Source organism: Melozone crissalis, unplaced genomic scaffold, assembly GCF_028551555.1.
Source record: "Melozone crissalis strain CALT ecotype California unplaced genomic scaffold, PUWL_Pcris_2 ptg000013l_1, whole genome shotgun sequence".
Lineage (NCBI taxonomy): Eukaryota > Metazoa > Chordata > Aves > Passeriformes > Passerellidae > Melozone > Melozone crissalis.
The window spans coordinates 40,949,283-40,967,448 of NW_026535791.1; the positions used below are offsets into that span (position 1 = coordinate 40,949,283).

The 18,166-nt window shown below is 38.9% G+C and overlaps 1 protein-coding gene across 1 annotated transcript in view; it reads left to right on the top strand.

Annotated features, from left to right (window-relative positions):
- The window catches only part of DHRSX (dehydrogenase/reductase X-linked), a 158,576-nt gene extending 140,808 nt beyond the window's left edge, over window positions 1-17,768 (top strand). The window contains exon 7 of the mRNA XM_054271398.1: window positions 16,992-17,768. Within this exon, the coding sequence (XP_054127373.1) occupies window positions 16,992-17,189 (198 nt within the window). The 3' untranslated portion in view covers window positions 17,190-17,768. The remainder of the gene's footprint in view (window positions 1-16,991) is intronic.
- The last annotated feature ends 398 nt before the right edge of the window (window positions 17,769-18,166 follow it).

Sequence of the window (18,166 nt, forward strand, 5' to 3'; positions counted from 1 at the left end):
AGACTTGCTGCAGACTACTGGTCATGGATCTGTTGTGAGAGCTGAAATGTGTCAGTGCTCCAAAAGACTGAGTAAAAGTTTCCCCCTGATATAAATGACTGTCTAGATTTGAAAGTAAATCCTTTGGATTATACAGAAAATTTGAACTGTCAAGAAATAAATGGTGTGGTGAACTGAAACATAGGTCTCAAGATACCTGCAATTTAGCTGTATTTCAGTAATCTCTCACTCACCTTTCATTGCTGTCAGCGGCCTGGAGGGTTTCTGTTATATTTATGATGGAAATATCTGTCAATCAATCATGTCACTGAGATGCATGTGGTTTTTCCACTTCAAGGAATTACTAAGCACTCCATAGTTTCTGTGGTAAACACCACATTCCTGGGTCATTTGTACTACCAGACATTTCTTTATGTAAGTATCTTTCTTGCATAAAAAGTTCTTTATTTTTATGTGTGGTAGGTGGAAGGTATTTTTGTTAAGCAAGTGCATATAATTTTATTTTGTGTTTTTACATGTTTTCATTATTAGCTAGTATTTCTGTAAAACTTTGGATGACAGTAGGTATTTATTAACAGAATTTGTCAAGTATAAATACGGTTTCTTAGTGCCTTTATCACAGAAAAATAGATGTACCTAAAATTCAGGAGACTGAGTACCTCTCATGTTTTGGAGTCCCTTTACTTAAATTTGTGGAGATTAGATAATTTTCATGTTAAAATATTACTTACTTTCAAGTATAGAACTTTTTAATATACAAAATTATGTTAATAAAATGAAATTTCCTTTTTAATCATATACTAACCAAAAATGTAACCTACTGTAGGTTTACAAGTTAAACAGATATTACTAAGTAGTTTTCAATAATATTCTTCTACTCTTAACCTTACTCATCTGCAGTATCCAAGAATTTTTAGGGAAGATAGGTAATAACTCTAACAAAATGCAAAGTGCTGAATATTTTGGGAGACTGCAAGATCCTTTAAATTTGATCTGCTGTTTGTTATTGTCACTGTAGGTTATGGATGAGAACATCTGCAATTGTCCTCCAGCTAATATACTTTTGGAATTAGAATAAAGGGCAGAGCTACAGAGCAGCTGAGAAGTGCTCAGTTAACCTCCATTGCAAATGCTTAAAACTCCTCTTCAGTGGGGCTTCTTAATGATGAAATACGTGGGGCTGGCTCTTCTGACAACTCGTGGAATGAGATTGATGACTGTAACCTTTTCTCTAAATTAAACTGGAAAACCAGGCCCCAGCAGGGCTGTATGCTCAGAGCTTTGGAAGAGCAGCTCCTTTCCTGCTCATCACCCCATAAATACATTTTTAATGTTTATTTTTAAATTATGTGAATATATTCTGGGCTATGCTCTCATCTCCATTTCATTGAGCCTACTTCATCGTTTATAGTTTTGAAATAGTTATATTTGCACTTATTCAATGTAGCAGCAGTTAGCTCCAGCCTGAGTACTGTCTAGATTTTATTTCCTTTTCAACACAAAAGTAAGCTTTATGAGATTGAGCAGCTGTCTACTACTTGCAAATGAGGTGTATGCTGAGACAATTTTCAATCTTTATTTTATGATTTCTCATACTTGCCTAAATAAAAGGAAAAAAAATACCCTGGGTGAGCTCTTTGGAAATGAGTTTATATTTTCAGAGAAGGAGTTAAAGAACAGACTTGGCTCAGGTATCTATTTTCCCTTAGAGAAACATGTTATGTAAAGATGTGTACTTAGCACTATTTTCTCTCTGTATTTCTCCTTGTGGTTATGCTTCTTGTTTCGCGTGCTTTTTTTCCGTTGTGGTCATCTGAAAATATTTGTAAATTCTTCTTAATGTTAATTTAGACTAAGAGAGGAATCTCCCTGATTTTTCAAGAGCCAAAGTGCTTTTCGTCATTTTATTATGTTAGTAATTAAAAATGATTGCTGTTTTCTTATGCAGAACTAAAGCAAACACCCAGATATACTTCTAGTCACAGCTGGGCATTTGTTCTTTTGAAAATCTGTCCCTCCTATCAGGTGCTGCTGGTAACTGTTGTCAGATGTTTGAGTAGCTGTGCCCGATGGCAGGCATGATGTTGTTTCAATTCATTTCCTAAGCAAGGACCAGATGTTTGTTCTGGGCTAAGCAGAATTAATTTGCAGTCAAAACCTCAAGTAAAGGAGTATCATATCAGGCTGTAAACCAGCCATGTCTCAAGCCACATGTGAATCAAAAAGAAAAATGTGAAAACCAGTGGTAATCATCTTCTTCACTGCCCTGTACATCTCAGATATTTGTTTATACAAGTGAAGAACAGATGTGTTCTTCTCTCCCCTGTGCTAACAAATGAGAATTCAGATTTGTACTTTGGGCTGTTTCATGATTTTCCCTTGCTCTACACAGAGATAACAATAAAAACAAGGCAAATGGCTATAATTAGAGAATTAGGCCAATAGGAATTCAATGGTTCCCTGTGAGAGCCAGTGATAAATCTTTTCCTTGGGACACTTCAATAAGCCTGAGGCACTCCTTCTCCAGCTCTGGCCACCTCCTGTCCTTCCCCTTGCTCTCAGCAGGAAACCATTGCAGGCAGAAAGAGCAACAGGGAAGACTTAAAAAAGATTGAATTCCAGCAGAGTTATACTGGACTTTTAAGAGGTGAGGTCTTGATCATTCTGTGACAAAAAATGTCTTATGCAAGAAAGAGCTCTGGATGGAATCCCATGGCTACAGTGCTCTGGTAACAGTCACGCCACTGCTAATAGTTGGATTTATCCATCAGGAGTCCAGCTTTTACATTTTATTCTAGTTGTCATCAATATATTCACACTAACCTTTAATATATTCACAGCATAACAGGCAGGAAAAATTACACTGGGACTAAGGAACAAAGACAAATATTGCTGAAGAAATTTTAAATAATGTGCAGATCTCTAGTGGGCATTGATTCATGTGCTTCATGGTGTCAATAATTGTTTGTGAATTGCGGTAATTTTTTTCCTCTGAATAGAGCATTACTTGTGAAATACAGTCATTACCTATTGATTAGCTCTGTAGTTATTTTCAGTAGTGCATCAGTAGTGCCAGTAAAAAAAATGAGTAACATTTACTTTACATCAATGTGTAAGATCTGTATATTGTTCATCAACAAGTGAAATGACTCTTTAAAATATATATATTTTTGTTATTGTAGAGACCACGTGGGCATTTTCAGTAGTCCTAAGTCTCAGGATAAATGGGAAAAATCTAAGATGCTCATTTGGGTTTTTAAGGGTTTTTTTTTTATCAGGGCATTGTAAATGTTCTGCTGTATCAGGACAAGAGTGCAATAAGAAGGACATATTTGTCACTGGTTAGTGCTAATGTAATTTCCTATTTTCCCTACTGTATGTCTTTCCATTTAATCTCAATTGGTGTTAATGTGCTACTTTTTGATTAAATGATGAGAGCTGAAATTCACCAAGGAGAAAATAATTAAAACTATTTGTTTCACAGACTGTCAGCAGCTATTAGGGAAATTAAATGTATTTTTCCCTGAACCGTGTTACAGACTTTGCAAAGTTCACAATCAGTTCACAATCAATAAATCTGTTATTGAACACAGATTTAAAAGCAAAGCTCAGTTATGTTTTGGACACTAAGGAATTGATGCAATTGATAAAACCCAGCCATTTAGATTATTTTTATATTAAAATTTCACTGCATGGAAACCCTTGCTTTTTGACTGTGGCACCCTTATAGCCACATCAGCTCAGCAGATTTGCAGAGTGAAAGAAGCTTTGCAGCTTGTTCCCCCAGCTGCAGCAGTGTCCATGCCCTGGCAAGGGCCAAGCAGCAGAAGGGATTGTGCCTGATGCTGGTGGTGAGGACTGGCCTCCCTCCTGACCCTTTACTGCAGCCCCACACATCCAGCAGGGTAACATCCTCTCACAGCCCTCTTTTGCTTCACAGAGGAGCCTTGCTGTCTGACCTGCTCTAGGTCTTTGGCCCTGCTTGTGGACCCACCCATTTCTCCTGAATTGTCAGATTTGGCTGGGTCAATGTACTGACAAGGTTTCACCTACTATTTTCATCTCCTTTTTGTACTGCAACAAGGCTTGGGCTTGCTCCTTTGTTTGCACCACAGATTGCAAATACCATCCACCCCAAGACCTCATGCTCTGAAGTCTGCTTTTTACCCCTTTTTCTTTCTGAAGGGGCTCAGTGACATGGATGGGTGCTGTGAGGAAGGCAAGCGTTGGTGCTGCACTGGGAAACCCTCCTACCCTGAGCCCCTTCCTCCTCCACATGGCATATGGGCTGCAGAAAGGGATCTGAGCCAGTGGGGCACACTGATGTAGCACCCACAGTTAGTGAGCTTGGATTGAGGGTTTGGCAAGAGGCATTTAGGAATTCATGAAGAGAAGGGAATGAAAGGCAGGTGGAGAAATGGATAAAAGTTTTGTCTGCAGACATGCTTTGCATACCACATAGAGAAACAGAACCTAATCTTGATTGGAACAATTCAATTCCACTGTGAAGAACATGTTAAATAACAATAGGTGGCTGCAGAGCGGTGCAGTCTTGCAGCTGAAGAGCAGAATTTTAAACAAGCGGCTGTGCAGGCAGGAGAGGCAGAGGAGAGGGCTGGGATAGCACCCAGCACTGCGGCTTGAGCTCTGCTCAGACCTCAGCCTGTGCTTTTATGAGTTAAAAGCAGTTGCTTAAACCTTAGCACAGTTCTGCATTGATTCAGCTGGAATTTTTCCTGGGAAGCCGAAGTTTATTCATCTGGAGCTTTGCTGCTTGCAGAGCATCACCTCAGGTGAGAGAGCGAGCTGGGGTAGGGGGGCTCATTGATTGAACTATCAGGGCCAAAGGATGTGTGTAGCAAAATGACACTACCACAGAGCACAGTTCAATACTGAGCTTCATAAATAAAGTGAATTATTTCAGCACCAGATGAATCAGTAAAATGTATTCATCAAACCACAAAACCTCACAGTATTTGTTTCCCATTCTAAACAACTTCTCTAAACTTTATGTCAAAAAGCCCAATGAATTCCAGTGCAACAGGAGCTCTCCTGGGGAGCTTAATGAAAAGAAGAGGTTAATCCTTGCTATTTTGTGTGTCAATAGTTCTGCAAGAGCAAGCCTCTGGCCCATGGCTATGTAAGCCCTGAATTACTCCAGTATCAAAACCCCAGTCAGAAACTCTCAGAAATTCATCTTCAGGAGTTACCTAAAGATGAAATAAAATGAATAAGAAAGCTTTCAGTAATATTGTTGGGATTTTTAACATTCATGCTTCACAACCCTTTTTTTGTTAGGGTTTTTCTTCTTCTTTTTTAATAGCTTATTGGGGAAATATGTTTGATGTGAAAGGGATTAAATGGTTTTCTCCTTTCCAGTTTTTCATTGTTCTGTTTCAGTTAATAAGATTTGATCATTCATTACAGATCTCATTTTTGGAATTTGAACCAATTCTTCCTCCAACAAAAGCTGGGACAATCAGTGTAGTCATTCACACAGGAATGGGGCAGGCCACCTCACCTGTGCAGCCATGTGATGCCTCTGCTGTCATCGGGAAAAGGAAACTTCTGTCATCTGAAAAGGAAACAAGAACATGGCAAGGACCAAATCTGTCACCAAATTCAATCCTGACTTTTACAATGGAGTCACAATTTTTTTTTTTTTTACTCCATCTGCTACCTTAATGAAGATTTAAAAAAAACCTTTAGAAATAAGCCTAGGAATTAAACTTGACAGCGTCACTGTATAGTATAGACCTGGGTCTTCCTACTTACCAGTAGTTTACAATTACATGTAACAAATACATGCCATTTCATGCTTTCCTTTATCTGTTCCACTGGCAAGAACTGACACTATTTTTTTCCTTCAGAGCCCCTGCAAATGAATAGCTGTATCACCTCTCCATAGGCTTATAGTCCCCTCTGCACTATGAGTACCAGTCTGCCCTTCTTTCAGACCATTTAGCTGATTAAAGTTGATGAGTTTAAACTCTTGAGTAATTGTTTTCAAGATGAAAGTTTTTTGCTTCCATTTCAAACCTTGGGAATCATTTGTGTGGCTGAGGGTCTGCGTGTTTTCTCTCTGTTTAATGAGCTCTACAGTTAAAGATATGGTGCCTCAAATCTTGTCTGACATAGTTTTAGAGACTAATCTCATTGAAATCAATGGCACTCTTTGCCTGTCTAAAATTATACATGTTCTTTGGGTCTCTTCTGAATTTAAGCCATCAATAGATTCCTTTACAGATAGTGAAAAGCCCTGAGGTTGATTGACTTAAACAAAAGGATTTAAGTTACAGAGCTTAAATTCACTTTCAGTCTACACAACAAAAACTTGATTTGAATAATCAGATTCAGTCATCCTTTACATTTGCATTTTTAGTTGTTTTGTTAAAAACAAGTTGATTCTGTTGGGTTAATAAGCATTCAGATATGTCAATTTGCAACTGAATGTTGCCTTTGCTTCTAAACTTAGAACTTCTCTTGGGTAACAAAGGATAAGCTATATAGACAGCTCCATAATGGTATGGTTTCTGAATCTATCCATCGTTTCATGACTTTAGCAATCTGATAACATTGTGATGGAAAATGGGAAGTGGTAGTTCTGTTTACAAGATTACATTTTGTTTTAAATTATTTATTTTTTACAAACTGCTTCCTGATAAAAGAGAGTTTAATTATAATGAAAAGAACTGTATTTTTTCAAGGGTTTTATTGCTTAAATAGAAAAGTCCTGAGCTTATTGGGCAAAATTGAAGATGTGAAATCTGAAATTACTTATTTGAACTATCTTTTAAAAATGTATGTTTAGAAAATCTGAGCCACTCTATGAGTTCCACCTAATTCTAGTCTTCCACTAAAATAACTATAGAAAATAAGTCTGGTCTTCTTGTTTTCCATCTTTTGCTATGTTAGTAGGGACAGATGTAAATTAACCCTCTTGTTTATATCTTTTTGGTTTATCATTCAAGATTAAAGGATGAAATTGCCAGCAACTGGAATTATGTGAAACAAATTTCCAGAATAAGATTCCTTCCCTCACCACCACTTTTATCTGTCTCCCAGTTTGGACTTTCTCTTCTCAGTCTGGGGAATACTGTGAAACTATAATTTAAGCACAATAACTCTATACAAACCAGAAACTCAGACCAGCTGGGACATGTACATTGCTAAATGGTTGTTCTGGTTTGGGTTGAGATGGAATTCATTTTCTTCTTAGCAGATGGTACAGTTTTGGATTCAGTATGACAATAAGATTCATAACACACTGATGTTGTAGCTGTCCCTAAGTGGTGCTTACCCTAGGCCAAGGCCTTCTCAGTTTGCTGTGCTCTGCCAGGGAGATGATGCACAAGAAGCTGTGGGGTGGCATGGCCAGGACAGCTGACCCAGCCTGACCTAAGAGATATTCCATAGCACAGAGCATCAGGCTCTGTGTTTAACCAAGGAGAGCTGGCCAGGAGCCATGGATTGCTGCTCACGGGGCTTCAGTCAGTTTGTAGTGAGCAATCATGGATTTGATCTTTTCCTCACTCTCTTCCCCACCCCACTGGGGCATGGGAGGGGATTAAGTGGTTTAATTGCCAGCTGGGATTGAGCTGCAGCAACGGTATTGGGTGACCTGCTTTAAACTCCTTTTTTCCCCGGCAGCTCAGGGACAAGGAGACAAAGGCTGAGACCCAAGGTGAGGATAAGCACTGCAAGGTGAAGGCCTTTTTCCATGCAGGAGCTTTGTGTGGAGCAGACCCATCAGCAGGACATATTACAGCCCAGCTAGCATGCCACTGCAATGTACAGCTAATACATTTGGGGGAAAGTGTACTTTTGCTTTCATCTCTCCCATCTTCCCAGACACATTTTCATCTTGCTTGCTATTAATGCATAGATGTAGCACCCTGTAGTCATTTTGAGTTAGTTTGTGCACCTCACTAGTTCTGGTCTTTGGTAGTGCCTGAGTCCTGGGGAAGGAGTGTACTCTGCTGAGCTTCCCTGGTGATCCAGGAAAGGATTTGCACTGGCACTTCTCCACTGTCTGTTTTCAGGAGGTGCTTCCAGTGGGAAAGGTAGAAAACTGAGCAGCCACCCTCTCCCAGCTCTCCTCCACCTGGCTGAGACCACAGCTGGAAACAGTCCTGCTGCTGTTTGGGGTGCAAAATGGGGGTTGGAGCAATTTAAAACAAGAAGAGGCTGTGAAATAGCTGCTGGCTTGTGTAATTTTGGGTTATTTCATTTTGTCTGTGTTCTGCACAGTCTTTTTGCTTTTTGATCTCATCATAGTTCCTAAAGGCTTTCTATATTGTGGTTTTCTTTTAAATATTTAGGAGTTCCATGCCCATCCTGAGTTTTTATAATAATTAAAAAATAAATAACAGTCATTATGAGAAAGTTGTGAAGTGGGAGATATTTCAGCTTCTATTTCCTAACAAGGGAAAAAAAGATATGTGACTTGTCAAATATTAAACAGTAAGTAAACAAGCAGAGATGATGGTAGAGGGCTATAAGTCAGAAGTTACCATATATATTATTCCTGAAGTCTTATATTTTCACCAAAAGCCAGCAAAGATATTTTACTTTGCATGAGCAGGCAGTAATAAATTGTTCAGAGGTAAATGTAGTCAGGAGCATCATCTTCAGCACCTTGAGCCTTGCTGTGTCTCCTATTCTCTGGGGCTGCTAAAAAGGCAGCTACCCCTTCAGACACAAATATTTATTTGTGGGCTTTGCTGTGTTATTTTGCTTGCCAAGATCTATCTTCTTTAAAAGAATTCAAGAATCTAAGGCTGTACTTGTGTGAGATAAGGCATTGAAAATTTAAGCTGGAAGTAAACACTAAATGATGCATTTTCCTGTACAAACACAGGAGCTACAGCCTAGTGCACAAGGCATCAGGATGAGGATTTCAGAGACTCATTCTTTCCTTATCTCTTCTGATCTGTGCATTTGCTTCAATAAATATCTTATGGGTCTCTGAATGGAAGTGTTGCAGAAAATTCCAGATTATGTGAGGATCCAGGACAATTCTCAGCGATTTAACCCAGGCATCCTCAGCAATAGGTAGCTGCAGAATATCACCTGGTTTCCAGAGAGCTCATTAACCAGGCAGAGTGTTGTGCTCACAGAACAGGCTTCAGTATTTTGTGAAGTACACATACTTCTTCATCTCTCTCTGCCTATTATTGCCTGTCTTATTTCCTAGAGACTGGATGTTCCAGCAAGTGAATGTCTCTGGTTGGATGTTTATGCAATGTCTGGGGCAGCAGGCTCCTATCTGTCAAATTTTGCATACAGTTACTGAGCTGAGGTAACAAGTGTGAAGTGATTTCAGTGGCTGCAGCGATATCTCAGTTCTGGCTTTGAAGACATCACTGTCTGCTGCAGAGCAAGCTTAGGGATCAGCCTGCAGGCCAAGTAATATTCTTCAATGCACTTGACAAAATGAATAAAGGAGTCAGTCATGATTAATGACTTTGACCCAAAGTTTCAAGTCTCTGCTCAAATTCAGTCGTGTAAAGTTGGGTTCTTGTTTCTATTCAAAATTGCTTAAAAGTGAACATTGTTCTCTTAGTGCTCTATTCAATATCTTAGAAAATGCAAAGTATGGATCCACAAGCAATCCTGCTCACATCACCAACATTATATTGCATTTCTAACCTGAGAGACTTTCAGTTAGAAACTAAGATACAAATATAATTTTGTTATTTATATATATTTTTTTATTTATAATATTTATTATTATACTGTGAAGAAAATTAACTCTGCCCCAGCCCAAAGCAGCACACCTGCTTAGCCTGAAGTAGCTGCTGTAGAGGAAGAGGGCTCAGAGTCATGGAAGATGCCTTCCTCAGTGAAACTTTGCTCATGTTCTGAATCTGCAACCAGACTCACCCCCTGGCTTCAGAGCAGAGCTATTTGGCCATTTTTCAACAAAACAGATTTCTCAGAAGGCATATCTCTGACACAAAACCAATTAAAACCTTCTACTGCCAACTCCATCAAAAGATTCATGGGAAATGAGGCGTTTGGATCTGGGCACGTGCCTGCTCCTTGGGTTCTCTGAGCAACAGGCTGACCCTGACAGGCTTTCCAGGACAGTTCCTTTCTTCCATAGCTTGCCTTATCTACAGGCATCCCAGCCACCCATGCAGGGGCTGATCTGAAAAAAAGATGGAACTTCCCAGTCTCTCCGTGTACCTGAATTTTTTAAGGTCTTTGCAGAGAATCTGCTTTCAAAAGAAAAGGAGATTTGGGATTTGATATTCTCTGTGTCTGTTTGCCAGCTGTCTCTGCTTCTGTTCTTTCAGTATGTTTGTGCTCAGGGAAAACTTCTCTTTTTCCCTGAATAGTCATGAATTATTCAGATTATAAAAGCTCCTTTCCTTCCAAATTTTGATTCATTTTTAGTGTGAAAATTGCTTTGTGTTCCTAATTCATCAGAGTTTCATTTTTTATTATATATTTATAACTTGATTGAGAAATTATTTCTCTGTGGCCACAACATTGTCAGGAGAAAGGCTTAACGCTTTAACTGAACCATTTCTGCTATTTCTTTCAAAGACAAAATCTGAAGAATTTTATTGTGGAGTGAATTTATTAAAGAATTCTCATTGTCACAAGTTGGGGATTGAAGAGAAATTAATTTGGTTGTGCTGACTGGGTATCTAGGGAGAGCTATATTCAATAAAATATCTCTTTCTAGTCTATTATCAAGGCAGAAATTGGGTAGAAATAGCATAATAGCAAGCTACATATAAAGAACAGAAGGAAAGAGAGAGCACAGATGGAAACCAGGTTTTTTGAGTAAAGGCAGAGATTGCTGAAGAGCTGTGCTGACACACTTGTCTGGCAGCTTTGGCTTCTTAGGGACCTGAGAGTTGGTCCTGGCCCCTGGTGCCACCAGGACATAGAGCCAGCTGCTGCAGCCTGATTGATCAAAGGTGGCTGAACACGTCCGTACACCTGCGTCATGGCTTCCTTTCTAGCCTTTGTCTTCGTACTCAGGATTTCAATGGATTACTTTTTGTCTGGAATTTTCAAAGCAGCAATCCCATTAGGAGGTCTAGACAGTGCAAGTTACACAATGCGCACTGAACACACACAGCCCCTGTGCTCACCTGGAGGCTGTGGCTCTACAGCAGCTGTTGTTATTTCACCTTGGACTCTTGCACCAGAAAGTAACCTGGTGTCTTCCCAAGACACCTGGCTTTGAAATGATTCAGTGGTTCACTGATCATAGTAGTCAGTGCATCCCAGAACACAGGTAATATGCTTCTCATAAGCTTGTTTGCTTTAATATTCATGGAAACACAATCCCAGCTCCTGTGTTTCTGAAATTTTTCAAACTATTCAATGTTTTGTGTTTGCCTTTGTTGTTGAGAGTCAAGCAGTGCATTGAGGGTGTCACCCCTCCACTAGCTGCCACCAGGTAGATGAAAGACTTTGCTGTACCAAGTAAGAGCAATTTCATGTTCTCATTGTTGTTGCTAATCCCTACAGTGTATATGCATAGGACTCCTCCGGTATCACAGATGAATATTGTCTTTCCTGAAGGAAGACAGAAAAAGAAGGAAACTCTTCACATACAGATTTTTTCAGTACAGAAGTAAGTTAGTAATATGCCAGCATTTTAAAAATATTACTAGAATAATGATCATCGATAAAGGTGAAGGAACACAGGATAAAGGTGAAGGAACACAGGCAAAAGTGTCTGAGTACTGATGCCCAGAAGATGGCCTGTTCAGTGCTTTCTGAGTTTTCCCAGCTGGAACCAGGGAATTTGTTACCCACTCCAGGAAAGGCCTGATGGAACTCACTTTTAAAAAAGTGAAGCCACAGAGCAAACACCATGAACACCTGTGGTAAAAAGAAAACCAAATCAAAAAACATCTGCAGGCTCATTTAACTTATCAGCTTATGAGTAGATTTCTCACATGAACTGAAAAGTGCATGATTTAATGAATGGTATATGAGCTAGGACCAGTGTTATAGGCCAAGCCCACTTTTGATGAAAGTTCCTACAGCAGTCTACCTAATGTTGCTGATTAGGGTTATTCCATCAATACTTGATGTATTCTGCAGCACAAATTATAGGGATAAAGGTGTTTTAACAGGTTTTTTCTCAGCATTAAGTGATCTTCCAGCTTACCAGGCAGTCCTGTGCGCACATCTCTCTGACCCCTTGTTCAGGTCTCTCAAAACTCAACTGTGATGTCAGTGAGTAATTCTGTCAGCATCTCTGTCCTCTTCACCCAACCTTCTCTCATATAATCTCTTGAGATGGCAGAATCCTGAATTTATGAAATACAAATCAAGTACAATTTTCTGATTGAGTGGGATGAGGAGAAGCTATCCCAAAGTCATAAATCCCCTGATACCATGGCTTGTATCACTGCTGCTCTTTCAACCGTATGGCCAACTCTGTTAGCCAGTACAAATACAAGAATATGCAGGCTGTCCATTCAAGTTATTTGTCACAGTGTTTAAGACACAGAGAACAGTTGTCACTGTTTGCTGGTAGCTGCTGCAAGTGGTACTGAGAAAATGAAGGGATTACAGAGGAGGAATTATAGGAGTTTATTAAACTTTTCCTGTCCAATTTTCTGTGGCTTCTGATGAGCATAACACACTGGCTACCCAGGACTCTGAGCTATGAATTCAGGTGAAGGTGGAAGTGAATTAGTACCTGGATTATCATGGTACTCAAAACCATCACACAAAACTGATGGAGACACATGATTTCTAAAGAGTTAAGCTGTTATTCCCTCTTTTAGACAAATGGAAAGGATGTAACATTTCATGGTGGCATGGCTGTAGGAACTGACTGTTGTCAGCTAGCACATTTTGCAAGAATTAGCATTTAGTATTGACAAAATTATATGGCCCCTAAAATTGGACTAATCGAAGTGCATGAACTAGCAAAACTAAAATACAAACCCTCTTAGCACTTGTCTCACTTTTTCTAGAACAGAATATGCCATTTCATACTGAGGGACTATTATTGTCGATGAGTTATAATTGATGAATATTTAAGAAAAGAAAGAAATATCAGAGCTTCTGTAAAAAGATAAAGGCTTTTTCTTTGGGAATAGATAGTGCAAAAATAATGTCATTTTATGTACGTAGGCTACATTTTGCTTAAGTAAGCTGGTCAAAGGCTATCTTTTTGTTCCTTCCACAACTTATACATCTAACAAGCAAAGATGTACCTTCAATCAGACCTTTATTTACTATTGAAGACAAACATAAAGGTAATTGAAAAAGAAAGTAAAAATTGTGATCAATACTATAACAAGCAAAGGGAAGTACAAGTTCAGAATTTCATTAGGAAGAAGTTAAGCAAAAATCAGTTTTACTTGTATATTACAAAGGCATTAATTACAGTTCCTTGGATACTAATAATATAATAGTTTGTAAACAAAAAAACAATTTAAAAAATTCAACACCAATAAGTTGGCAACTGAAAAGTGAAGAATCATTGTGCAATTTATAGGCAAACCCTTTCTCTTAGGACAAGTCCAGTCAATTAATGAACAAGATGTTACTGATTCTGTGCATACGAATATTATTCTTTTATTGTTCTTTAAGACTTTTTTACACTGGCAATGTGTAGAGAATCCTCCCCTGTGATTAGAATTATACTTGCTATTACCTCCTGTCTGCCTGGAACTCTTGGTATAATATTTCATGGAAGAGACTTTAAAGTCCATCTAGTTCCAACCCCCTGCCATGGAAAGAGACATCTTCCACAGACCAGGTGGCTCAGAGCTTCATCCAGCCTGGCCTTGAACACTTCAAGTGATGGCTAATTCCTTAATGTAGTGTAGTTGGGATTATTTCATTGTATGTTTCTATAGAGCATTGTGGCAAATATCCTGAGGTTTTATAGGTCAAGATATTTGTCCATTGGCTGATGATTTCTCTGGTCTTTTATCAGGGGCTCTCCTTCCTAGAGAGCCACTGGCACCAAAGGGTGGGTAAGATGTGTTTCTTTTGCAGTAGTCTCCTGTTTGTGGCCCTTTTCTTTTCCAAGGGCTTTGTGGTTTCTCCTCATCTTTTGATGGCCTATCACGTGGTAAAAGAAAAGCTATGGAAAAGCTCTCCAAAAGAAAGCTGGCAAACAGGAGTGAGTCTGCCACTGCTGGAACAATTCATCCTGATCCTTGTCCAGATACCCATTAATTGCTCCAGTGGTTGCAGCCTGTTGCCAGCTTCATCCTTCCCAAGAGGTCCTCAGCACTGGGGCACAGACAGGGATGTCTGCATGTGTCTGTGTGTCTTTGTTTGTTGCAGTTGATTTTTGGGTGTGTAGTGGACCCAACACTTTCCCAGAAAGAATCTCAGCTGTGTGTGTGGATGTGCAGTTGTATCATAGTAGGCATGGACAAGATCCAGAGAAGGAATCACAGCATGTTCTTTACTTCAGCCTCTCAAAACAAAAAGGTCAAACTCCCAGCAGGAAAGTCAGGGCGCTCCTGATGCAGGATTTCCTTTTTACTTGCACTAAAACAGAAAACATGTCAAAACAATGAAGAGATTATAGAGAAAGGGAAAATAAAACTTTCATCATTAATGAAGCACTCAGAAGATAGAATAAGACAATTCATTAGTCACACACAAGCATCTCACTCTCTGTTGTACTGAAAAACTTATTTTCCTTATTATATTTCCATAATATCTAGAATCCTAGAATGATAGAATAGCCTGGGTTGGAAGGCACTTTAAATTCCAGCTAATTCCAACCCTCCTGCCATAGGAAGAGAGGTCTTCCACTAGACCAGGCTGCTCAGAGCTGCGTCCAACCTGGCCTTGAATGCTTCAAATGATGGCTAATTCCTTAATATAGTGAAGTTGGGTTTATTCTTTGCTTCTAGCATCAGGTGGTAGAAGCTAAATAGGAATTTAGCACAGACCTTTCAATTCAGCATATTGCATATGGCGGATGGGAAGAGCAAAATAAATCATATGAAAAGTCACACAAGCTGACTTTAATGGATGGTCAGTGTTGCAGTGCTTATAAGTCAAAGTGTGGGCGTGTAAGCACTTTCAACCAGCACATAATCTTTATTTAAAATATTTTATATAATTTTGAATAGAAGAGAATATAGTATTTCAGTTGAAAGGGACCTACAACAGCTGTGACCAGTTCAAGACTGACAAAATGATAAAGCGTGTTCTTAAAGGCATTGTTCAAATGCCACTGACAAGCTTGGCATACACCACCCACCTCTCTAGGAAGCCAGCTCCAATGTTTACCACCCTCTTGGTATAGATCTCCTCTGGTTGGGAACTTAACTGGCATATCATCAAAAGTAAAAATCTTGGGAAATTCTTCATATCCTGGGAAAACCTTACCATTGAATCAGCAGAGGCAGCCTGGTATTTCTGATACTATAACAATATTCAGACAGACCAGTCTCTGATGTGGTAGAGAGCCCTGCTCATAAGAACATAATCACACAAATTCCACCCACAGGCAATTTTTCTACAGCATTTTAGTGTTGAGCTGTTGTCATTAAGATTTTTTTTTGTCATGATATTGACATTTATGCCTGTTTGTGCTGGAGAGCTGTTAAATGCAGGAACATAAAGTCCAGTGAACCGTCACATGAAGTAATGGTTTATCTGTGTCACGACTTTTTTTAAGTAGAGCACAAGAGTACGTAAAAAACCTTTTGGTTATTCTCTGTCATCCAGAAAAAGTTATATAAAAATAGGAATGCTCATATTCATCGTTGTTCTGCTACTTTACAATATCAAGATATTTTATACTGCTGTTCACAGTTGATCATTATATTAGCTACTCTATGAGCAAAGAATTGTGCAGGCCTTTTATGTTATTTACATAATGTAGTGAGTATGAATAAGCACTATTTTCCATAGAATAAAGAAGGGTGAAAAATAGCACCCTTAATAAAGTACTAAACCAAGGTAAATGAGCATTTTTAAGTGACTTTAGACAGAATATCATAGTACAATAATTTTCTTAGATTTATTCATTTTTATAAGGCAATGAGTAACCTATTCACTACTGTCTCATTCATCAAGTGAGGTCTTCAGGAAAAGGCACCCTCTCAGGAGCTGCAGAGAAAGCTCTGAGCAGAATCAGTACTGTTAATGCCTCAGATAATGACTGCAAGGATTGCAAAATAATACATTATTATCTAGCAGGCATTGATCATAATTATATCGCCGATAAAGGCAAAGCATATCAAATGTTATGTTTTAAATATTTCCTTTAATTAGAATAAAAATGCCACGGAAATAATTTGAGTGGTAGCTGTGTGATTCTTCTGAATGCAGAATGTAAAATTTTGCATATACTCAGGATGAAAGGAGTTATCACTCTAAGCTGTTCACTTATTAATTTTCATTTAATACTCATGGTATATCAGAAATTATAGATCATTCACCATTTTGCTTTATGACAGAGCAGAACGCTGATAACTATGCTGTGTCTAAAATGCAGTTCCCTCATTTACCTGCCTGCTTGGACTGAACTGCAGAATCTTAATTTGCTGTCATGGTTTCCATGATCCTTTGCTCATGTCACAATTGTTGTTACAATGAACACATTGCATGTACAGCATAGCCTTCATCTTCTTAAGGCAAAGCACAGACCCTTTCATCCTTGCAAAATGAATAATTAAACTAGGATTTTAATATTTGTGCTTGCTTTTGGGTTTATTAGCTCCAACTGTGAAAGCTAAATCAATTATTTTGTATGCTCCATCTGACTAACTCTTGAAAAAATAGACTGGAGTTTTCCATATATCTGTTCTGGCTTTAAGCTATTTTAAAATAGCTCTATTGAAGAAATGGACTCTGCCAATTGAATAAATGACTTTCTTATTATTACAATCATTGGGTTTGCATAAGGACCAGAAGTGTAAAGCAAAATTAGGGAAGATGTTTGTCACTGATAAGGTCCTATGGTGGTAATAAAATTCTTCTGCTGTACCTGCCTCACTTGGATTTGGGTGTTTTCGTTTCTGCAGACCCCAGAGGAAGGAGCCTCTACAACCATCTATGCAGCAGTATCACCCGAGATGGAAGGAGCTGGTGGCTGCTACCTCTACAACGAGGAAAGGACAAAATCGGCTGACGTAGCATATGATGAGGAGCTGCAGAGAAGGCTCTGGACAGAAAGCTGCAAGATGGTTGGGATTTCTGATGAAGCTACCAGGCTTCCCTAGAAGAAGCCACTTTCAGCTGGGTAAATGAAATGCATTGAAAAGCATGTCTAGGTGAATTCTTGCAGCATCAGTCATCATCCTGGAAATCACTGTTCAGTCCCAAAGGCAAACGTGAACAGCTCTGTTCTTCACTTGAATCCCTAATCTGATAGGGTGTGGGGGGAATATTCCCACAGAAAGGTGTAGTGGTTGGTTTTAAATCTAACCATCAGTTTTGTAAATCATTCTGTTTCAGTCCGTGATTAAAATACAATCTTTAAACATGTGCAGAGATGAGTTTTCATTGTTTTATTCAACAGAAATAATGCTTGAGCATGTTGTGCTAGGAGTTTTTTGAACTTAAACCACCTTTGTACATATAAGTTACTCTTTTAAATCAGTCTTAAAAGTTGCAGCTTTATTTCCTTAAGCTTCATTAATCTTTAAGATACTTTCATCAGCTTGTTCTAATGCAGAAATTTGGCATTCATGATCATGATGTTGTTTCTGTCTTAAAGTCAGTTTTATATGTCAGCTTTTATCCAAAGGTATTAACTGAAGGTCAGAACAACAACAAAAGGTAAATAAACAAGGTCTTCTTCAAACAGGATACTGAATTCACTTGTTTCCAGTTTAAGTTCATCTCTCCTACAAAGGTGAGGAAGGGATCAAACATCATCATGGCGACACTGGCTTTGGTAGAGGATGCAGCCAGCCTATTGTCTTGTCAGTGGGCTAAGATTTACTTGTCCCCTTTTTTCCTGAACCCCTGTAATGCTGCATCTGCAGTTTCATTCATTTTCTTTGACAAGGAGAGTCACACATGTACTGTTGCATGGAGGATCACCTTCTTTTGTTGGTTTTGATCCTAGCTCATATTAGTTTCAGAACTAGAGTTCATGGTTTGGAAGAGACAGCAATTCATGCCAGCCCACTTTTTCCTGTCTCTGGAGATGTGCAATGCATCTTCCCTAAACTGTGTCTTTGCCATTTTTAAG